The following is a 24,670-nucleotide window of genomic DNA, read 5'->3' as shown; positions in this document are numbered from 1 at the left end:
AAAAAAAACAAAACCTTAAACCCTTCTGCTAAGGGCACACAAATAATTGAAGCACTCCATTCATAAATCTACACCTGAGGGAAAATCAGTCTACTAGTTAATTTTAAGAGTTACAAAGATATTTGTTACCATTTTGTTTTTTTATTAACTTTTAGAAAGTAAAATATGAGTATTCTATCTGGTCTCTAAATTGGGAAAGTCAAAATAAATACCACTCTTTTTTTTTTTCATATTAAGGATATCATGAATTTGGAACAATAATGCCTTAAGAGAGCTTTCAAATCAGGAACCAAATCGTGTTTAGTCATGTGCACTATATTTAGGAAAGATCCCACAAAATGACCTCAAGTTCTTGAATCTTTACTTAGCTTGTCATAAAAAGCACTATGGCTTATCTTGACCCCGTGCCCCCTGCTCCTCATCTGATTAATAAAAGTCAAAGGAGAAGAAAGTGAACTAAAATACTTTGACTCAGTCTCACCCAGTGCATTTACTTCACAGTTCTACAGTTGCAGGTCTGACATCAGTTGAACCCTTAGACTTTCCTGATTAAGATGCCTTTGTTGTGAATTCATCTACAGGTTCACCAGGGTTACACTAAGATTCACGGTCAGTAGTAAAGTTTCCATGTAAATGACGTGAATGGTGGCCCTAGCACTGCATGGACAATATCTTGGAAATTGTTATTAAAGGACCCAGTAAACTTTCTAAATTCTCCCAAGAGAATATATAGCTAATAAGATATATGTGGCAAAACATATTGCAGTCCACAGAATAGGTACCAAAAATTAAGGAGTCCATCTTCAATGCCTACATCCAACTCTCTATCCCAAGGGCTCCTTAATATGTTCTCTCATAAAACATCACTGAGGGCACAGGTAGTAGGAAAGCTTGGCACCTGGTATAGAGAAGTCACAGGCATTTCCTGAGCCCCACCCTGGTATTCAGAACTGACCTCTCTTTTACCTTCCAGAGGCCATCAAACCCTAATCCTGTTCACTCCAAATATAAAGCCTTTCCTTTTATTACCATTGTCTTTAGAAAACAACACCATCATTCATGGTATTATAATCTAGTGTAAAGTATCCTACATTCAAATCCTACAGTGAATTCTGTGTTCTTACCAAGTGTTTGATCTATTTTTGGTAATAATAATTCAAATTGAATATTGGATTACTTAACCAGCCATATAAGCTTGAGTTGGTTATTTAAATTTTCTAAGTCTTAGTTTACTCAATTTTAAGATGTGCACAATTGTAGCACCATTCTCATAGATACCTAATTTGAGTGTTTCATGATATAGGAAGAGAACTTAACAATACATGGAATATCATACATACTAAAAATTCAATAAAATTAAGCTAAAATCAATCTGAATTAGGCTCTAATTAAAACACACCTACCTACAAACACACTACACACATGCATAAACACACACACACCCCTCACTAGGTATTTGGATTAGAAATGCAATTTTATAATTAAGCCCTATCTGATCTGATTAACCAATGTTACCCTAATGAACTTAATAAAAAAAATTTTAAACATACACACAAAGAAAGAAATGAAAATTTATACATAAAATCAAAATATTTAAAAGTAGGAAAGTGGTTAAAAATATTATGATATGCCTGACCTGTGGTGGTGCAGTGGATAAAGCGTCGACCTGGAAATGCTGAGGTCGCCGGTTTGAAACCCTGGGCTTGCCTGGTCAAGGCACATATGGGAGTTGATGCTTCCAGCTCCTCCCCTCTGTCTTTCTCTCTCTTTGTCTCTCTATCTCCCTCTCTCTCTCCTCTCTAAAATGAATAAATAAATAAAAAAAAATTAAAAAAAAATATCTTTAAAAAAAAAATATTATGATATACCCGTGGTATGGAAAGGTATAAAATCATTAAAAATAATGAAAACTTGTTCTTTTGTAATATACACGATTATAAGATATTAATTTTTAAAAAGCTGATTGCTAAAGGGCATATAATTGATAATGTTTGATCCCATGAACCTGAGACATGTACTCTAACAACATTGAAAACAAAAACTTCCCATTCACACTACCTTGTCTTCCACCCACCCTTTACCCCAAATATCCAGACTCTTGTACATTTTATCAGTCTTTAGGTTTGTCTTCTGTACCTAAACCCTCACTACAACTGTTTCAATGGGCAAAGTCTTTGGCATCCCTTCATTATTTATCCTACTAAAGTATTTACTTTTAACTACCTTGACATTCTTAATGCACCTTCCTTAAGCAAAGTCAAATCCTGTGGTTTTCTGTCACCCTTCTGTCTACTCTTTCCTCATCCTCCACTTGCATCTGAACTGACGAAATACACTGGGGTTGCCAGTCCTCAACCCTCTTCTCTCATTGCTCCACATCATTTCCATGGGTCTGCAGCTCACTGCAATGTGAACTCTCATTCATCTAATATAGTGATTAGTAATTCCCAGCCCTAGTCTCAGATCTAGATTTGACCTTATTCTAGAGAATTAAGATTCGGGTTTCCAACAGCTTGTGGCAATCTTGAAGCCTCACTCCTTTGTAGCCCCACAGTACACTTGACCAGTGTGATGTCTCTCACTTTATGAGGTCCACTGGCTCCTCTTTACCCAAATGATTACAAGCTAGTTAAGGACAGTCGCCATGCACCTGCTACAGTGAATTCTGTGTTCTTATCAAGTATTCGATATATTTTTGGTAATGATAATAAAATGTGAGGACAGAAACCATGTTGGCCACAAAGGTTTTTATCTGATATTTGCAAGTGAAGAAGGATAACAGAGAGGAAGGAAAGAATTCATTCCATTTCTCTTGATTCTACCATGGACCCTCCTGAAGGAAACTATAGAAACCATATTATCCTTGCAGACCCCTGAGATATTGCTGATAAAGTACGTACAGATGTGGGTTTATGAGCTCAAGGGGTCCCATGCGAGAAGGAAAGATAACTAATTAGATAGCTTAGAGAAGGCTCTTGTTAATACCACTTGCCACACCCTTCCTGCCCATACTTCTATGTTTCATTTAGAGGAGTACATGCAGCTCTTCTACTCCATAGGCACTGTTGTCAGAATCAAATATAAGAAGCTCTAGTTTCTTTGAGAATCCCAAGGTTATCAGTGCAACCATGTGCGGACGCCTCACTGCTGTGAAAGCATCCCTGTGACCTATACTTCTCCTTCAATTCAAAGGCTATGAACATATTCCAATGTAGACAGCCTATTTGGAAGTTTTTACTTTAATGAAGATGATTTTTTTTCTCTTCAGTTTTCACCTTTTTATCTTTTCAATACTCTGAAGCCACACAGAATATATCTATTTCCCTTTTTGCATGAGACCTTCAAATATAAAGGACAATAAGGCCCCTTTTAAGACAAGTGTTTCCCAAACTAAACTACACCACGCCCTTTGCCACGCCTCATGTAACATGATTTCTAGTTCACGCACCAGTCTAGTTATTTCATTCCAAGTAACATCCAGCTGTCTATGTTCCCCGTAAAATGGGTTGTTGTCTACGTCAGGTGTGACCAACCAAAACTGCAGAACAGCTCAGCAGCCTTGTTCTAGATCTACTACTCTCTCAATGAGGCTTAATGTCAAACTGGCATTTGCATACACATTTACCCTATGTTCAGTTCAACTCATAAGTTTTGTTTTAAATTAGTTAAAAATTCTTGTGGCTCCTAAGTTACCCCATCTCTTGAGGACTTTGGATTCAAGATTACTGGAAAGAATTCAGAGGATAGTAATCTGGGGCAAATCTTTAACCATTTGTTCCATTGACTAAGTCAGTATACTGATTGCTTCAGAGTATAAATAGTAGTCATCCTGAATCACATTAGAAGGTACCGTATTTTTTGCTTCATAAGATGCATTTTTCCCCCCAAACATGGAGGGGAAAATACCCATGCGTCTTATGGAGTGAAAAAATATGGTATTTTATTAAATATTTTAACACACCATTTGGTTCATAATATTTTTTTCTTATTTTCCTTCTTAAAACCCTAGGTGTGTCTAATGGTCAGGTGCATCTTATAGAGCAAAAAATATGATGTGTATATATATATATATACACGCAAACACACGAAAGGAGATTCTAAACAAAGAGGGTATAGAAAAGAGGAAAATAAAAATTTGAAGCTCTAGAAAACAAAACCCTTTCTAGAGCCTTGTAACTAATCTGCAAAGGCAATTCAAAATTTTAAATGCATAATAGAATAGTATCCCCCAAGGTGTATTTTAAGAAACATCCATTACATGAGATCTTCAAAGATATTAGTGGAGAACTTAGAAACATCAGAATAAATAAAAATAAACACGAGAAGTCTTTTTAGGGCCTTAAATTTGCAAATGTAAACTGTGATATCTCAGATCTTATCAAACATCAAATTTTCTCCAAAGGTTGTTACAAATCAAAGATTATCGGACTTCTCCCTGCAGATTCTAATTTGGGAGGTACAGAGAGAGGCCCGGGCATGTGTCCTCTGAACCAACATCTTGGGAGATGCTAATGCTACTGGCCAAGGAACCGCTTTGAAGAGCCACTGGGATCTGACCATGGAGAATCTGATGATGAGTTCTCCCTAGAGTGTGTGCTTTCAAGAGTGATATGCTAAATTCAGTACTACTTTTGGCTATCTAAAAAACAAAATTATCACAGAAATCATTTTTTTTTAACTCAGTGAACAGGAATCTGGAGTTTATCTTTATTTTTCTTAACAAAGAGAGAGAGAGAGAGAGAGAGAGAGAGAGAGAGAGAGAGAGAAGAAAAAGACCATAATAATTTTTTCAAACAAACTGCCTAAATATTCCTAACATGTGTTCTTCTCTAATTCCAGGTGCAAAATGTATCTTCCACAGTTAAAGAACGCTTTGGATATGCCAACATATACCCCAGAAGCAGACACAGGTAGCAAGATCATCCGTGGATATGTGGAACTCACAGCAAAGGCTCAGGCAAACAGTTCTGAGTGAGAGGCCGCGTTTGGCACAAAACTGCTCTTGGACAAGTACTTGCAGGTCTATCCTAGTCATTTATGTGTCATGAAGTTCACAGGCCAAATTAAATTATTATTTGTCTCCTTTTACTTAAAATATACTTTAACATTTCATCCTGAGAAAGTCTGTAATTTGGGGGAGAGACAAACATTAAGATAGAAAGCACTAACAAATGCAAACTCAAGCAAAGAACAACTAAAATTTGGCAACACATAAAAATGTGACATTACTTTCACAAACTTTTGCTCTTTCTAAAGCAATATATAGTCCAAAGACACACATGGATATTCACTTACAAACGCAGCACACACACCACCATTCTGGGAACAGCCAGCTACTATACATTGAGCATCAACCGAACAGTGCAATTCACCTCAAACATTACAAATAATACTTCACCTCCCTTTCTCATTAATAGTCTCTCAAGAGATGGCTTTCTAAAAAGAAAAAGAATGGATTCATAAGAATTTCAGAATTCCAAGATAAAATAACAACAGCCATATACATAGCTGAAATTTAAAAAATTAATAAAAGACTAAACATATGGACATTTCTTAGTAAAATATAAACAAGCTTCTCTTTCTTATAAAGGTACCTGCAAAATGTGACTTCCCAAATGTGCTTCAAATACTTCAATGGCCAGTGCACTGGGGCTTCTCCTTCGTTGTGCACCTATAACTTAGAGAAAAAAAAAAAGAAAGAAAGAAAGAAAGGAAAAATGAAAAAGAAACAGAAGAGAAGAAAAGAAAGAAAAAAATTAAGTTGGAGCTCTCATTCACACCTTCAGCTCAATTCCTCTTTAATTGCATCACTAGCTAGTTACTATATAAACAAACCTCAAAGGAGCACAACCAGTGTTCATTTGGTTCTGAGGTGCCTGAGAAACTAGGTTGAATTTTCAAATCAAACAATAGCAAACAACACCCAGACGTTTCAGAAAATTTTTCATTTTGGACTGTTTTTCCTATACTGGCACAAAACCATGAGTGTTCACATTCCTTTAAAATAAATGAGTAACTTATTTTTTAAATTTAGGTACTTTTAAAGCATATACATACTGCCTTTTCCTCCCAGAGAAAAATCTAAACTTTTCATATTCTGTAAGCTAAAAAAAAAAAAAAAAAGGAAACAGGATTTATTAATGTTCTAATGCAACAACTTTATCACAATTTGATATGCACAACATACTGAAGAAGAGATTCTCACTAAATGCTGTTGACACTGGTGTTACGTGTCTCATGATGGCTGTTTTCTTTTCTTTTTTTTTTATTTTACTGAGCACTCACATGTGGGTGTTCCTATAGGACTGCTCAGAAGCCCAGGTGATGTCGCCCAGGCTGCCCCTTAGCGGGTCAGGAACTGTTTCCATAGGATCCTCCCGTGCTCTGCTCCCAGGCACCCTGCAGGGCGAGTCCTGCTCGTGCTGGCACACTGTGCTGTCTGCAGCTCCTGCACTCAGGGAGCCCTGCTCCATAACAAGGTGAGCTTAATGAAGGAGGTTTGTGCGAGCCACAATGGGGGTCTTCTCTAGTCATGCTTTTCTGTATGGGGTCACAATCTGATTTTAATTCAGTTCTGAGTATATCCACCCACCGCCTTTTCTAAGTTTTCAAACATAAAAATCTGTTGGGCTTTCAGTAATTTATGAAAAAAATTATTCAGATCTTTTTCATATTTCCAACATGTAAATTCCCCATGTCATCCCACTTTCTTGAAAATTTTATTACAAACCTCTGCACCCTCAATCCTAGACACTAGGAATTGAAGAGAAAATAAAAAGCCTCTACTTTCTTCTAAAAAACACTTCCAGCTAGTTGACAAGAAAATTTCAGCAAAATGCTACTGGGATAATTCTGCTTCATTTTAGTTACTAAGTCCGTTGGTTGGACCCTTCGCGTAATAGGGATTATAACATAAATGTACTGTGATTACTGTGCTGTGCCCGAGGGCAGTCACCCTGCCACAGCCAGTGAGTGCCCACGGGGTCTGGGCACTTTGAAAACTGCCTGAGTGCTCCATGTCATTATTATTGGCAAGAAGGAAAAAAAGAGGCATTTTATTTCAATGGCAAAGTTTATAAAATATAATTGAAGAGTGATTATTAGCAAAGAATATTCCAGCTGGCAGGGATCGAAGAGATCCCTATTTCAACTTCCTCATTTGGTTCAGAAGGAAAACACACAACTAATAATATTAAAACAGAAAAATCTGGTTTTTATCCTAAGAATAATCTCTTTTTTATAAGCACAGACACAAGATTTAAAAATTTTTAATATTCAGATATACTTAAGATGGTACTACTCAGTGTGTGTATGTGTGTGTGTGTGTGTGTGTGAGAGAGAGAGAGAGAGAGAGAGAGAGAGAGAGAAAATATGTGTGTTTCTGATTAATTTTCTATTCTAACATGCACATTACTCCCTTCAAAACTCCTTTGGCATTTTTGATAATGCAGCTGTCTTGCTGAATACTGTTTTCAGTTTCTAGAGTGTTAATTGCACATTATGGTAGCTTGGTGTGAATGATCCCACATGAATAAAATCTGCAGCCTTTTTTTTTAAAGATTGTTGGAGGGGGGTAAGAAGGAGAGGGGGGAGTTGAAAAACTTCAAAAGTGTCTACTCTGTTTTTCAGGCAGTAATTGGGATTCAGAAACCTCCATATTAACAGTTCATAATTCGGGGGCATTTCAGGACTTCCAATTACAAAGTTCAAAACAAACCACTGCACCTCACACACAAAAAATGGACTAACTTTAGAGAACAGGGACTTTTCTACAAAGAACTGGATCAAGAGGGGTTCAGGGGAGCAACAGTCACCAGCTATAGAAGACCCTAAAACATAACAGGCGATGTAAGGAGTGTGTTTATTCACTAGAAGATCCAAGAGGCATGTTCTAGTAACGTCAGGCGGAGTGCAACCGACTTCTAGAAGCACAGCAGACTTCAGGAGGGTGCTCCAGGGGTTATCCCAGACTGGCCACTTACGGCCTCTCTTTCCCTACTCTTTCTCCACTAGGACTCAGACTCTCCTCTAAGTAAACACTGCAAATACAGAAATACTTAGGGATTTTATTCAAGAAAACTTAGTCAACCCGAGGACCCTAAATATCTTCACCAGGCCCTACATCCATGAGTTGTACTCGTATAGTTATTCCTTTTTGTCCTTCAAATCTTCCAGAAATCTGAGTGTGCATCTCAGTACATGCTAGCTCAATACACAGCTATCTTGTCGGTGGTGTAACGCTATTCTCTTCCATAGCATTTTTATGGCAGTGGAATTTCTCCTGATTTATATGTTTTGCACTTACACAGGTGATGTGGGGTTGTAATGACAGTTCCTAATTTTACAACCAACATAAATATGTTAAACAGGAGGCCATTATGTCACTGGGAGAAGACCAGCTCTGACTCTAGCATTACTGGTAACTGAATAGATGTTTAAAATATACTTCTTACTTTGTACCTTTTATCCTATTGCATTTAGCATTTTGAGATTCAGACAATAATCTAAGTCAGAAGCAGTGTAAATACAGTTATTTCATTTCTCAAGTTAATCTCATTGTGTTTATACAGTATCATTAATAAATAAACAAAAACTAGGGAGGCATTTTCCTTGATACATCCATTATCCTCAGAAAAGTAACACATTGCTTATGAAGTGCTCACAGGTCTTTAGATTTTGGAAATTGACCATTCTAAAACCATTTGGTAGTCTACAATATGCACATTTATTACTGCTGAATAGGTCACTGTTCCAGCTGATTTAATGATACATTTCACTTATTTGTTTGTCTAATTAAAATATACTATTTTTTGAAATTTAAAGAATACCAACTAAATTAACCAAAAAGAAGATACACAGTGCATTGCTAAATAAATGGAACATGTAATTGCTTATGTGTGAAAACTATATCCCTACTCACTGAGAGTAAGATGGGAGAGTTTTAGAAGTTGAAAGCTTATACAAACAGCTTTCTTTTAAACGAAAAAAAATCAAGCCATTGTAAGCAACTTAAAACAAACCTAGTCCCAGCATATAATTATCAACAAATACCACAAAACTATTATATTATGTTTTGTAATGGTTAAAAAGAAAACATCCAGAGTTTTAAAAGATTTTAAACAGAAGAGATATATATAGGGAGCAGGACTCTTAAAAATCAAATAAAGAAACTCTGAGTACCTCAGAAATCTAAAATGATACGAGGAATCATTAGGACTCTACATTGGGAAAGGCTCATGAAAAAAGTAGAAGCCACAAAAGGAAGCCATAATCTGAGCCATGTATGTAAACAATTAGTTTTGTCTCTCAACAATATCGGCAAAAATGTTCTCATCTAGAATCTTCGGCATAACCTTGTAAGGCAGTCTTTGAGAATTCAGTGAAGTAAAAGACAATCCCTCTTTTGAGAAATACATCCCACACCCTCAGTCATATTCCTAACCCCCTCGGTCATATTCCTAACCCGTGCTTGTCACCTTCGGGGAGGTACAAACACCAGGAAGGCTGAGGATTACCACTCAGTGGGAGTTTGACCTATTCAACCGAAAGGTCAGCTTGCCACAGAAGAACCCATTACAAAACAGAAACCAGACAGCTCAGTGGACACACAGAAAATGAAAGGGGGAAAAGTCAGGAGCCCTACTGGACTTGGGTCCTGCATTGCCCTTTTCCTTCCTAGCCCTCCCCACCCCCATGTCCAGAGAAAGTGGAGCTGCCCAGCTCCTCACCTGCACAGTACACAGTGGGAAGGCAATCTGGACAGGAGAGAGAAAGGGGCTCATTATTTTAAGGATCATTTGAAAAAGATATTTAAAAGTGAAGATGAGTAGGACACTGTGAAGATTTCCAGTTGATTGTTTGATTAGAAAAAAGCAGTCATTGGCAGACAAAGAAGACCATTTTAGAGACGTTTCTCATTGGCCCCCACAACCTCCTGCCACCATGAGGAGCGATATGTCAGCTTTGGTAAAAAGTCACCCTAAAGTTCCAACTGGAATATTTGGTTCGTGCTGCCTGCCACTTGCACATCCAATAAGCAGAGACAGGGATTGAATCTTTAAAAGCATTTTATTCAGACAGCCAGTGATCTGAAAAGGCAGCGGACTTCAGGTCCAAAGAACTGCCTTAATATCCTGTTTGAGGCCTCTTTTACAGGGGTCAGAGGCTGCTAGTAATGTTCAAGGGGCAAAGTCCATGCAGTTAGTCACTGAGACGAGAGGGTAGAGAAGTGTTCTGTTCTTGAGATAACTGAACTGTCTCCTTTCTCCTTCAGGTTCCTCCCCAGTGTTGCCCAGGGCTGGGCTCTTCCAGGATGCTTCCTGGGATGCTTCCCAGGCCTCCTGCAAAGATAAACTTCTTGCCACATTTCAAAGGGGAAGGCCAGGCAGCCATTAAGAGAAACTAGAGAGCAAATATACCAATTAACTATTTCCTAGCCCTTACATTATTTCCTACTGATTATAACTAAAAGCAACTATTACTAAAGCCAAATTTCTGACCCTTGAGTTCCCCTATCAGTTCTGCAGGTAGTACTTCAAGCATATCCACCTAGTGAGAAGGCAAGCTTCATGCCAGGATAGCTACCCTCTGAATCTGTCAGCCAGGGGCAAGGTGCTCTTCCCACACGAAGCTTGGGGGAAAGGCAGCATGCTTAAGGGCATCTGGGACATCAGTCCCAAGGTTTCAGCACTTGGGCTAGCAAAGCCAGGGACTGGGAAAGAGTGGAGGCTAGAATGCTTAATGAGTCTTCCCATGGCTACTGAAGGAAAGAAAGGACTTTTCCTTGAAGAATCTCAATTAGCCGCCCTCACTGTAGGGAAAAGAAGTGAGGGAGGGTCTTCCCAGGAGCCTTAGAAGTTTATAAAGGGTGTGTGTGTGTGTGTGTGTGTGTGTGTGTGTGTGTGTGTGTTTCCCTCGAAAATAAAATTTATGTTTTCATTTTCTGTGGGCCCAAAATCTTCATTCTGAAATGTGTCCTCACACCTCTGATTATTGCTCCAAGTCATCATTGGCGTTTTCAAAGCTAAGCTTCTTTGCACTGTCTGTGCATGCCTTAGGTTTTGGGGACAGCTCGGGTTGGGATGGGATGAGGCACTGGGAAGCACAGCGCTGGGACCAGCTTCTGCCACACAGCAGCACTCTAATGCGACCCTGTGACACTGTGGTTGTAAGCACAACACGTGGTCACCACTCAGGACATTATGTGAATATCTGAGGGCAAAAGATTACAATACTTTTTCCATGTACTTTCAGCAGGGTTAGTATTTTTGCATTTAAAATAGCGAGTAACTGATGACCAGAGGAGAGAAATGGGGATGAACTTTGCTTATCAGGCATTTGAATCCCGGATTAACAATAAACACAAAAAAGTAAACCCCTGTGTCAGCAGTAGTACACTTTGAGTTGATTTTAAAATTCATATTTAGAAATTTAAAAATAAAAAAAGATCCTCATAATTCATATTCCAGAACCCATTAACACATTATGTTACCAATGTAGACAAAAAGAGATATTTAATCCAATAAAATAATTCAACTCTAAGAATTCTTATGCCAATTCAAAAATTCTTTGATGCAATGCATATTTAAATTTCTTCCACAATGTAAGTGTGAATTGAATACATTAGGGGAAAGTATTAGGGATGGTGTGACTGTGAGAGTATTAATATTTACAAATGAATTGCTGAATTTGGAGAAAATAAACCATGATGCTTTGCTCAACAAAGCACATCTCTGTGGCTTCAACTAGTAAGAATTAAGAGGAAGACATACAACATTTGAAAGATTTGTTTAGTCAAGGGTGTGTTTATCATGCACTTATCTTTTGAAGAACTAAATAGTATTCATTCATATGGTTTCTGAAAACTTTCTATTATTTTCTACATGAAAATGGCAGTCTTCTACTAGAGAAATAGCACCCAAGTATTACTGCAGTAGTGCTAAAAATGTTTTCTTGTATATGGTCAGCAACAAGTTACAGGGACTTCTTTTTAATACAAAGTTTCTATTTTATTACAATTTTAAATTTTTATTATTTCTTAAGTAAGATGAGGGGAGACAGTAAGACAGACCTCTCATGCACCTTGAATGGGATACACCCAGAAACCCCCATCTGAAGCTGATGCTTGAATATACCGAGCTAATTTTAGCACCTGAGGCTGATGCATAGACCAACTGAGCTATCCTCAACATCTGGGGTCCATGCTCAAACCATTCAAGCCCCTGGCTGCAAGAGGGAAAGAGAGAGAGAAGAGAGAGAGAGACAGAAGAGAAGCAGATATTCACTTCTCTCATGTGCCCTGACCAGGAATCGAACACAGGACATTCATATGCTGGGCCAACACTCTATCCACTGAGCAAACTGTCCAGGGCCACAAAGTTTTCATTTTAAAAACTCACTGTGCCAATGAAGAAAGAGTTTCTAGCTACCAACGTAGATTATTTCTTCATCTGTAGTTGGCAAACAGGAAAATATCCCCTCTCGGTTTGCAACATAATTTGATGACAAAATAACCTAGACATGTTTTCTTTGAATATATGTACCCTGATTTATTAATGTCATCCCATTACCATTAATAAAAATTTATTAAAAAAAAAAAAAAAAAAAAAAAGAAAATATCCCCTCTCTGACAATTTGATAGTTCCTATAGAAACTATTATATGTCCCTCATATGGGCAATATACAGGATGATTAACATCTTCATGAGAAAACCCAAAGTTTTCCTTGACAATGACGTTTGTAATGTAGCAGGTGAAGCTGCAGTTTGGTGTGACAGCACCTGAGGGAATGATGAAGTTTTAACAGTCAACATCTCTGATGATAAAAACACAGGAAACTCTTCCCATTTTTTTATTGGATTGTTTGTTTGTTTGTTGTTCAGTTTTATGAGTTCTTTGTAAATTTTGGATATTAGGCCCTTATCTGAGCTGTTGTTTGAAAATATCAGTTCCCATTTAGTTGGCTGTCTGTTTATTTTGATATCAGTTTCTCTTGCTGAGCAAAAACTTTTTAGATTAGCTATTATCAACAAAACGGGTAATAGCAAAGGCTGTGGAGAAAAAGGAACCCTCATACACTGTTGGTGGGAATGTAAAGTAGTACAACCACTATGGAGGAAAGTATGGTGGTTCCTCAAAAAACTGCAAATAGAACTACCTTATGACCCAGCAATCCCTCTACTGGGTATATACCCCAAAACCTCAGAAACATTGATACGTGAAGACACATGTAGCCCCATGTTCATTGCAGCACTGTTCACAGTGGCCAAGACATGGAAACAACCAAAAAGCCCTTCAATAGAAGACTGGATAAAGAAGATGTGGCACATATACACTATGGAATACTACTCAGCCATAAGAAATGATGACATCAGATCATTTACAGCAAAATGGTGGGATCTTGATAACATTATACGGAGTGAAATAAGTAAATCAGAAAAAAACAAGAACTACATGATTCCATGCATTTGTGGAACATAAAAACGAGACTAAGAGACATGGACAAGAGAGCGGTGGTTACCAGGGGTGGGGGGAGGGAGGATGTAGGAGGGAAGGAGGAAGAGAGTTAGGGGGAGGGGGAGGGGCACAGAGAAAACTAGATAGAAGGTGACGGAGGACAATCTGACTCTGGGTGAGGGGTATGCAACATAATTTAATGACAAGATAACCTAGACATGTTTTCTTTGAATATATGTACCCTGAATTATTAATGTCATCCCATTAACATTAATAAAAATTTATTAAAAAAAAAAAAAGAAAACACAGGAAAATGCAGGCCTGCCCCACAGCTGAGCGGGAAGCTGGCTGGTGGGGTACCTGAGGGATCCTCAGGAGAGGCGGGGTTGGCTGGGGGTGGGCGTGCCACGGACTGCCTGACAGACCAGACCAGGGCATGTGTACTTTCCTGAGAACTTCAAAGTAACAGTTACAAATCCAAAGAGGACTTTCTAAAAATGTTAGGTATTAATCATCTTAATTTTAATTTCTTAATAATTTCAAAATAACAATTTATTTGAAAAAGGGGACCTTCAAAGGACTGAAGTCCAACAACTCCAATTCTCTTCCCAATGAGTTCCTTGGCTCACTAGTAACTATGTAGATACTACAGGGATTGCTTTAGGACGCATGGTTTAGAATAACTTTCGTTTATTTTCTACAGTGGAGAGAATGAGTATTTCCTCTTTTTAACAAAGTAAATGAAAGGTTAAAATGATTGAGCCTAATTAATTTCTGTTTTTGAATTCCAGCAGAGTTATGGGGTATGATGAATTGTACCCTACTCAATCAGGGGGAATTTTTAGAGTGAGGCAGTTATAAAGTGACTTTAGGATGAAGAATGTAGAATAGGAGAATCTTCGAGTGGCAGTCTTGATTTTTATCTAACATGAACTCAGCAAGAAGACATAAACTAATTAATTCTGGTTTCAGGGCTACAGCAACAATTATACTGAGCCATACTATGTGGCGGGCACTCGGCTGGGTACAGGGAACACAAAGATGACCGTGACGCAGTCTGCTGAGGGAGGCAGTCAGTGTGAGAGGAGGTTCCGTGGGCCCAGAGACATGCAGCACAGATGCTGGCCCAGCCCAAGCCTGGATACACGTCTGCTGTGGGAAGGTGCTCTGTGTCTTGAGCCTGGACGGTTTGTGGCTAGAGTTTTGGGCTTCTTCTCTTGTTATGTTACTGTCATTGTTGTTCTTATTATAATCTTCTTCCAGGAATCACTTTCCTCTCCATCTGCCCTGTGTATGTTAGATAGGAATACCGCATGTTCTCACGAATTACGTGCACAGTTCATAAGGAGACACTAAGTGCTCTTTGACCTTAGCTCTCAAAGAGTCAAAGAGAGAGAACACATCAAATTTGGGATTTGAATGAGCACTAAATTTGCAAAGATTAATAATTGACCTTTTATTGGTAGAAATGACCTCCCCATTAATATGCTGAAAATATTTTGCAAAGTTTAATTTTTTTGTGTGTGTGTGACAGAGAGAGACAGAGAGAGGGACAGATAGGGACCGACAGACAGAAGGGAGAGAAATGAGAAGCATCAGCTTGTAGTTTCAGCACCTTAGTTTCTCATTGATAGCTTTCTCATTTGTGCCTTGACCAGGGGGCTACAGCAGATCAAGTGACTGACCCCTTGCTGAAGCCAGCGACCTTGGGCTCAAGCTGGTGAGCCTTGCTCAAACCAGATGAGCTTGTGCTCAAGCTGGCGACCTCGGGGTTTTCAACCTGGGTCCTCCGCATCCCAGTCCGATGCTCCATCCACTGCGCTACCGCCTGGTCAGGCGCAAAGTTTAAATTTTTAATGGGGGTTAGATTTGCTATGTTTCCTCACTTTGCCCCCGCCCCAAAAAAAGGGGTTCTTATACGTTCATTTTGTAAACTGTCTTAAAAGCCTTTTAGTTGAGTGCTGCCTCCCTGCTCTCAGCCTGTGGCCCCACGGCACATGGACAGTTCCTGGCATGACTCCACCTAGTGGGAAGGAGCAGGAGCTTGGCACTGAACCAGCAGGGAGCCACGCAGCACTCCCTAGGAAAAGGAGGAGGTCCACATCTGTTATCTTGATTTTTTTTTTCCAAGTATGATTCCAAAGCTTCATGTTATGACATTTGTAACATCTGCTACAAATACTGAAGTAAGTCAGCCACAACCTTATTACTTCCAGTCTAATGCTCCATCCATCTCTGAGCTTTCCTGGGCCACTGATACACAGAGCTGAGAAAGTTGGGTGTGCAGAAGCAGCACATGTTTCTGTGGGAGAAAGAGGTTTATTGCCTCCGCCCTCTTCCTTTCCTGTTCATCCATTCATATATTCAGTTATACTCATTCTCTCTCTCTCTCTCTCTTCCTCCCTTCCATGCTCACTTCCTTTTGGGCCACATAAATGCTTGGCAGTGTTTATTGATTTTCTTTCTGGCAAAAAAAAAAGTCAACATAAACAGTTTTATGAAGCAGTGGGGTATTGGCCCAAAAAATACCATGCTCTGCTTATAACAGCACCTGCTTGAAAAGTCACTCAGATGAGCTTCCAAGCACAACTATCTCAGACTATGGTATTATATTTATGCATCCAAAATTTAGTGAACATATAAAAGATATTAGCCTCATTGACCTAGGTGCTAGAGTGGTAAGCCAGGCTCCCAATTCCATTTCTAGATGCTTTTTTTTTTTTTTAATGTCTGTAGAAGAAAGCTAAAAGCATCCATGAAAAAATATTTGCTGAGTCTCTACTCTGTCCTGGGCACTGTGTCAGAGAATATAAACATGAAATGACACCATACTAACTCTCCAGAGATCAGAGTCTCTGAAGACAATAACACAAGAGAAGGAGCTCAAAACTGTAGCTGCAGACCACCCAGGCTCAGGACACAGAGCGCCTTCCCACAGCAGACGCGTGTCCAGGCTCAGGACACAGAGCACCTTCCCACAGCAGACGCGTGTCCAGGCTCAGGACACAGAGCACCTTCCCAGCAGACGCGTGTCCAGGCTCGGCCAGCATCTGTGCTCTGTGTCTCTGGGCCCACAAAACCTCCTCTCACACTGACTGCCTCCCTCAGCAGACTGCGTCGTGGTCATCTTTGTGCTCCCTCCCCCACCCCAAAATGAGAGATCAAATGAGTAAAATTCAATCATTGTGCAAATATCAACTCTCAAGTCTAGGATGAGGGCAGAGAGCGTGGAGGCAGGGAAAACCTCAGGATACGGTTCTATTAGAACTGGGACTGGAGAGAGAGCTCACACAGTGAACTCCAGCAGCCAGGACCCTGGGATCCACTGGTGAGATGTGAAGGCAAGGACAAATGCACACTAACACTGCTGCAGGTGCAGGGCCCAGCTTCATCATCTTGCCCACTCCAACTTGCTTTTCCTTAAGATGCAACAGCAGTGAAATGCCACACTCCTACAGGTGCTTTCGGGATGGGTTCCCTATGAATATAGCATCATGGTGCTTAATACTACATTTTGACAGTTTCTGCTTATACTTAGGAGGACCAAGGTGTAGGCTCTGTCTGAAAACACTAACTTGACAATTCAGGCTCTTCACAGCTTGGGCACTGCTGCTTGCATCAAAGCCCCTGAAGTGTGTGTGTACATCACAGCACCCAGCTTGGCACTGTGCAACATGACAAATGGACTGTCATACCACCTCAGAGTTAGGAAGAAGATGATTGTGACTCAGGTTCCTTACTGTAGGACACAGGACTCCCTCTCAAGGCACTGCTTGCCCTTCGCTTGCAGGGAGATTCAGTGTGAGGAGGCTCACTGTTGGAAGGCAGTTACAAACAGAGAAAGGGATTTGGGTTCTAGAGTCAGAACAACCAAGTTTTAAATCTTCCATTTATCTCTAATTAGCTGGGTGGTCCTGGAATAATTAGGCTTGATGGGCCTCAATTTCTCATTCTGTCCAAAGGGTTAACATCTCATGGAACTGTTGTGAGGACATGTGACATTCCCTGCCGGCTTTGATTTTTCTTCCACAGCTTATTCATATATCGTCTCTCTCCCCCACGAGCACAATACCTTCAGAAGCGGGAGAAATTGCTTTGTGCGCTGTGGAAACCCTGTCAGTTATAACAGTGCCCATAACACAGAGGTGTACAGTATATGTTCGTGAATAAACACACACTCTGGAGCACAGTGCCAGGCCCAGGGAGCTGCTCAGCACAGCAGCTCTTTCCTTCTAGTTATGAAAAGCAGAGGCCCTGGCCAGTTAGCTCAGTTAAGAGCATCATCCCAAAATAACAAGGTGTGGGTTCGATCCCCAGTTAGGGCACAAACGGGAAGCAACCAATGAGTGCACAACTCAGTGGAACAACAAATGCTTCCCTCTCTCTCTCAAAAAAAAAAAAAAAAAAATCAATAAAAGTTAAGCCCTGGCCGGAGAACTCTGGAGTACTGCTATCATCCCGGAGTGCACATGTTGCTGGTTCGATTCTCTGGTCAGGACACACACAGGGGCAACTTAATGTTTCTCTCTCTCTCTCTCTCTCTCTCTCTCTCTTTTTCTCTCTTTCTTCCTGCCCCCTCTCAAAAAAAAAAAAAGAAAAGAAAAGAAAAAGAAAAAAGCAGCAGCTGGGCTTAAGAAGACTTTTCTAAGTCATTATCTTTATCCCAAGTTTAATATAAATATTAGGATATTTTGGCCCAAATATTAGGACTATTTAAACATTATTTCCTAAAATATTAGGGATTTTGTTGTTCTGTATGGTATCCCTCGTTTCTGCCTTTCCTATGGCCTGATGTCAAATCTACAGTGTTTCCCCAAGTCCTGCAAGCCAACAGCAATCAGGTCTCAAACCAGTGCAAACCTTTCACACATACTTGGGCAGAGAACCAGCAATTCACTAAGTTTCAGCAACTGCCCACTGAATTTTCTTTTGAAGGATTCACTTCTAGTAGTAATTGGCATGCATTTTAAGATGCTGAATGCCTCAGACATAACTTGATTAGGTAAACGTACACAGCTACCACCACTGGAAAGTAACCCACCACCTTCCTTCTGACTTCATATAAACAAAGCACATTCACTGAGCAATGTTAACTGAATGGGAACTAGGTCTTGCTATATCAGCAAATCAAGATCTGGCAGCACCATTGCCATCTGCCTCCTGGGGACCCACAGAGGCTGTGGTGTAGACAGAGTTAGAAACTAAGTAACATCCCTGGCCAGGTAGCTCAGTTGGTTAGAGACTTATCCCATACACCAAGGTTGTGGGTTTGATCCCCGGTTAGGAAATATACAAGACTCAACCAATGAATGCATAAATAAGTGGAAAACAAATCTCTCTCTCTCTCTCTCTCCTCTCTCTCTCTTTTCCTTTCCTTTCCATAATCAGTCAATAAATAGAAATTTTAAAAAAGAAACTAAATAAGAAAGATGAGCACTACTTGGGAAGTCGAGATTAGAAACAAGCTGACAAGAATTAAGAACACAAAATATAAAGGGTGTGGCAAAAGTAGATTTACAGATCTGAATATGCAAAAGACGGCTTATTCTTGTATTATTACTTATGGATGACTGTATTATTTTCCATACAAACAACAGAAATCTCCTTTAGTCCCACCCTGCATACTCTGACACTCAACCACCACCATCACCTCCAAAAAATGTATGAAGAAAGAAAAATGTAATGTGAAGACCTATTACTTAGGTTCAAGATTCAGCTCAAGCTTCTATCAGGTTTTTAAAATGTTTTCTCTGAATAACAGAGTTGTTTAAGCAAATCTTCTTCCCAAAAATATAGTTAAACACAGAATTTTGCATATACAACTTTAAAACCTCCAAAGAACCTCTGAAAACCCATTAGTAGACCTCAGGTTAAGAACTCTTGCTTTAGATAAAAGCCCAGCATCCACATATATCCAGTTCCAGGCTAGCACTTAGTGGGACTGAACAAATGATTCTGTGAATGAATGAGTGAGTAATCAAATGAATGAATGCAAGAGAGTCAGTCAAGAGAAAATACACGATGAAAGCAGACACTTGTATTCCATGTGGGACTGCGAGACTGAAAGCAGCAGCCAGTTAGTTGGTTTATTCACAAAAAATTGCTTTGTGGAATTATACACTGCTCCTCCCCTTCTAAATGCAGACAGAGAGAGGAAAGGAAAAAGAGATAATGAAGGTTTGCAAATGAAGTGGGTACAACTGTGCAATCAATCAACATTTTCTGAAAAAGAATCTGCATCACTTGCCAAAAATCTGAACTGAATAACTGAACCAGCATTCTGATGAGAATGGACTTTGCCACTAGGCAGTCATTTATTATTTTCTTCCAGCTGTCTTGCTTCTCTTTTCCAGGAAGCCACTGGTCTCCTCAGTTTAGTGGGTGCAGGCATGGGAATTAATGTAACCATGGTCAAATGCATGATCCATGTTTATTCTTTTTATAAAACATTACTGAGTGTTTACTCTGTGCCAGTTATTATGCTAGTGATAAGGGATGTGATTTAATCATGCGTCTAAATGATCATGGAGGGCCTAGTAAGTACCAGGCACTCTGCTCATGATAGCCAAAGAAGAAGGAACAAGGCAGACAAACGTGCCTGCATGGTACTGACATTCTGGTGGGGAAGTCAGACAACAGCAGAGATGATAATACACACACACCTAGATGTAGCACATAGCATGAAGAAAAATAAAGAAGTGAGAATAATTTCTGCAGAAGATAGAAAAATTAGAGAAGACCTCTCCAACCATGTGTCTGAGTAGAGATACGAATAAAGGGAAGGAGTGATGCGATGTCCAGGTGAAGGGAAGAGAAAGTACAAAGGCTCTGAGATGGGGAAAACTTATCAGGTTCAGAAAATGACAAGGACCAGTATCCTCAAGGGAGCTAGAGACTGGGGAAGCTGGAGCATGGGGAGAGAAAATATAAGCTTATTAAATAATGGTTTGCTTGGAGGATCTCTGGAAAGGAAGCATCTAACTCCAGTGAAATTTAAAATGTAAGAGAGAAGAGGAAATCTGAGCTAGAAATGAGTAGAAATTATCCAGGCAAACAAGCCAAACTGGAGGGGGTGAGGGGCATGACTAAGGTAGAGAGAAGAGCACATACAATTGGACAAAGCCAGCAGGACATGAGAGTCCCACATGTAGAGGAAGAAATGTCAGAAGACATGCAGGCTAAATCACAAATGGCTTCACAACCACTGCAAAGGAGGTCAGTTTGCACACAGTAACTGAGATTTATTTGAAGAATGAGAGAGGAAGGGGCATGAACATATCTGTTATATCAACAGGGTAGTGGGGCACAGAGTAGAATTGCATTTGGAGAAAAGATGAAAACATGGCTATTGTACAGTCTAAGGCAAAACATGATGATGAGTTAATCCTAGTAACTAAGTTAGAAATACTGTAGAGAGTTTAGTTCTAAAGGTATTTAGGACGTAAGATTGAAAGAGTTTTGTGACTGCCTGTTAAAGGGAACAAAAGAGTGTTTCCAAGTGTTTGGATGTACAAACCACATAGATGGCTCAGTCATTCCCTGCAAAAGGATATTTAGAAAGGAAGAAGGTATCAAGGCCAAGACGGGATGTTGAACTGGAGATGTCTTTAGGAGAGGCCCATTGAGATAAGAAGTCACATAGACCTGAGGCTCTGGGTTGAGGTGTGGCAGAGATGACAGCTTGGCTGCAAGTCAATTACACACAGGTGAGCGTAGAAGCCTAAGAGGGCAGAATGAGAGGAGGGCTGGGAGCCTGCATTCCTAGAGAGGAAGGGAGCCAGCAAAGGGCCTGAGAACACATAGCCGGGGGGGTAGGAGTTGAACACACAGGCAGTGGTGCCCTACAAAGCGGAAGAGGAGAACATCTGAAGGAGAGAGTCATCACCTGTGTCAGATGTCACGGAGAACACTGACGACATGAGGTAGGGACACTGCTGTCCACTGTGGAGTGAATGAGAGGTGACAACCATGAGCTACACACTTGCAATCCCTTTTCTAGAAAAGTGGGAGTGAAGTAAGGGAGAAGCAGGGACAAAACCTGGGCAAGAAAGAGAAGTGGGACACCACCCCCACCCCATGAGAAGAGAGATTTCTAAAACTGACTTGAGGACGTTTATGCCCTCAGAGGTAAAAGCAAGAAACAGCCATGAGATATAAAAAGATAGAAAACCTTCGAAAAAAAGCTACAAAATTTCCCAGAGTTTAGGTAAAGCTGAGATATAGGTAATGCATACATTTTTTTAAAATGTAGTATTTTACAAAACATATATAAAATAAAATTTAATATTTTACTCTAACCTGAATCTACAAAGATGATGCTCCAGGGTGTGGTGGCTGATCTAGCTAACAGAATCTCAGCTTCAGCGGAAGTTCTTCTAGATGATAGTCAAAAACATAGAGATCCAAAATCCATGTTCAGAAGTATATTTGTACAGGGGGTTCTCAGGTTATGACAGTCTTGACATACTATGTTTCAAGTTTACAATGTTCACTCCCATAAAAACTTAAAAAAATTAGACATGAGTGTTTTGGCTTATGCCATTAGCATCATATAGTGCTTATGGATGGACTATGTGGGCAAACTAGTTTGGCTGTGCACAGCGGAAGAATACGCAGTAATGCAGCATATGAGTGAGGGAGTTGGCATCGCCAGTAGCTTATCTATGCCATTTTGGACTGTTAAAAGCACAAGTGTTCCCTTTGTGTTAGGTTAGGGCAGGGGTCCCCAAACTTTTTACACAGGGGGCCAGTTCACTGTCCCTTAGACCATTGGAGGGCCAGACTATAAAAAAACTATTAACAAATCCCTATGCACACTGCACAGATCTTATTTTAAAGTAAAAAAAACAAAATGGGAACAAATACAATATTTAAAATAAAAAAACAAGTAAATTTAAATCAACTAACTGACCAGTATTTCATTGGGAACTATGCTCCTCTCACTGACCACCAATGAAAGAGGTGCCCCTTCCAGAAGTGCGGTGGGGGCCGGATAAATGGCCTCAGGGGGCCGCATGTGGCCCACGGGCCGTAGTTTGGGGACCCCTGGGTTAGGGTGTATTTCAACTTACACCAAAATTCGGGTTATATCACTGTCGTAGGAATGAAACTGTGTCATAACCCGAGGACTCCCTGTATAGGGAAAGCTGCCTAAATACATCAAAATCAAGCCATTGCTGTCTTCCTGAACCCTCTGTCCTTTCTCCTGTACTGTCCAGTTGGTCCCCAGTATCTCTTTCCTTGTATGTCTTGCCATGGCAAAACTTTTAAATTTTCATAAATGGAGGAGTTACTGGGACTGCTTCTGGGATCCCTATCACTCTTGGATAACAAAAGCAGTTGGTACACTTCTTCCTTATAGTCAAGATCTGCCAAATACTCCCTCTCCCCTGACCCCTTCCCCCTGTAACCACTTCACTTTTGTCTACGTCCATGAGTCTCAGTTTTATATGCCACCTATGTGTGAAATCATATAGTTCTTAGCTTTATCTGATTTACTTATTTCACTTAGGATAAGGCCCATCCATGTTATCATAAATAGCAATACGTCATTGTTTCTTGTGGCTGAGTAGCATTCCATTGTATATATGTACCACATCTTCTTTACCCAATTTGCTATCAAAAGACACTTTATTTGTTTCCATGTCTTGGCCACTGTAAATAATGCTGCGATGAACATTGGAGCGTATGTGTCTGTGTACCAATGTTTTGAGTTTTTGGGTTGTTGGGTCATATGGTAGTTCTACTGTTATGTTTTTGAGAAACCACTGTACTTTCTTCCATAGTGGTTGTACCAGTTTACATTCCCACCAGCAACAAATGAGGGTTCCTTTTTCTCCACAGCCTCTCCAATACTTGTTATTTTTTGTCTTGTTGATATGTCCTCATAATTTGACCACAGTTGAGAGTAGGACTCAGCTCTATAGATTCTCTTAAAGAGTCTCTCTGCCTCATATCCTGACCTCGGTGTCTTAGAAAGAACTTCCTCCTTACTTTGTGTCTCCATCAAGTCTAGCTCTGCACCCTGCTATCCTCTTCAGAGGACGTTAACGTCTTTATCCAGCTACGTCTGCTAGTGTTTGGGAGTACTTAAAACAATAGAGAGGCAGCTGTTTTTAGCATAGAAACATAATCTTTAGAGATAGAACTTTTATTTCCAGTCTCAGCTCTGTCAGTTACCAGCTGGTGAGCCAGAGTAGGACACAACAGCAGGGTCCTGGTTTCCCCGTCTGTAGAGTGAGCTTCCTTGTCCAAAGAGCTGTGTCAGAAGCTAAATGCCACTGTTTGAGGCAGGTTTCTAACACATACCTAGCAAACAGTAAGAAACAGCACACTTAAATGCAGCCTAGATTTTAAAAAATGTCTATAAAAAAATAAAAATGGTTGCTGGTTAAGTAATGAGAATTAAAACCACTAAGGTGATACAGTGATAAAACTTCTCTGTCATTTCCTAAATTGTGTGTGACCTTAAGCCAATTAGAAAAATCTCAGAGAAATATGGTTACCAGAAAGATAAATGCACAGGGTAGGGAAAAAGTTGTCCTTATGAGAAACAGTACAATAATTAATAAGTAATAATACAAGAATAAACTCTGTTTCACATACTCACAACTATAAATCTACTTTTGGCCCACCCTGTATTACCACCCACTTCAGCATAGTGTTTAAGAATTAAATAGGAAAATGCACATAAAGGGCCTAGCACGGTATTTGACACATATGAGGCATCCACTAAATGTTAGTTCCCGTCTTTCTGAAAGACTGTGTATTCTAGAAATCATGCAAATTATGAAAGCAAAAACAAAAATCCTTGAAGATTTCATGGAGTAAATCACATGCCGTGACCTTGTTCACGAATAGGAGTAATAAAAGGTTTCGAGGAGGTAGGATGTTTTGGCACGCCTGAAATCCTTAAGACTTCAGTTGAGCTTTGATTCTATAATGTATTGTTGTGAATGTTGGCAATAAATGAAGAAGGGTGGTGTGGTGGTGTCGAATCTCACAAACCCATGAGCACAGACATGGAAAGCATTTGACCACAGTCTACAGACATATTTAAAAATCTACACTTATATTCTCAACTTCTAATATATACACACACACACACATATACACACACACACATATACACACATATATACATATACACATATATCTAAATGGCAGATTGGGAAGCTTGACTGAGCTCTGACTGCCTAATGCAGAGACACTTCACT

General features: G+C 39.8%; 1 protein-coding gene across 4 annotated transcripts in view; it reads right to left on the bottom strand.

Annotated features, from left to right (window-relative positions):
- Positions 1 to 24,670, bottom strand: part of NPAS3 (neuronal PAS domain protein 3) — a 947,754-nt gene that overhangs the window by 458,907 nt on the left and 464,177 nt on the right. For 3 of the 4 annotated variants that reach the window (XM_066277694.1, XM_066277691.1, XM_066277692.1), the window contains one exon: positions 5,595 to 5,677. In XM_066277694.1, the coding sequence (XP_066133791.1) occupies positions 5,595 to 5,677 (83 nt within the window). The remainder of the gene's footprint in view (positions 1 to 5,594; positions 5,678 to 24,670) is intronic. The other variant, XM_066277693.1, reaches the window with a different exon arrangement.

Source organism: Saccopteryx bilineata, chromosome 4, assembly GCF_036850765.1.
Source record: "Saccopteryx bilineata isolate mSacBil1 chromosome 4, mSacBil1_pri_phased_curated, whole genome shotgun sequence".
Classification (NCBI taxonomy): Eukaryota; Metazoa; Chordata; class Mammalia; order Chiroptera; family Emballonuridae; genus Saccopteryx; species Saccopteryx bilineata.
This window is presented reverse-complemented; position numbering and strand designations above follow the sequence as displayed.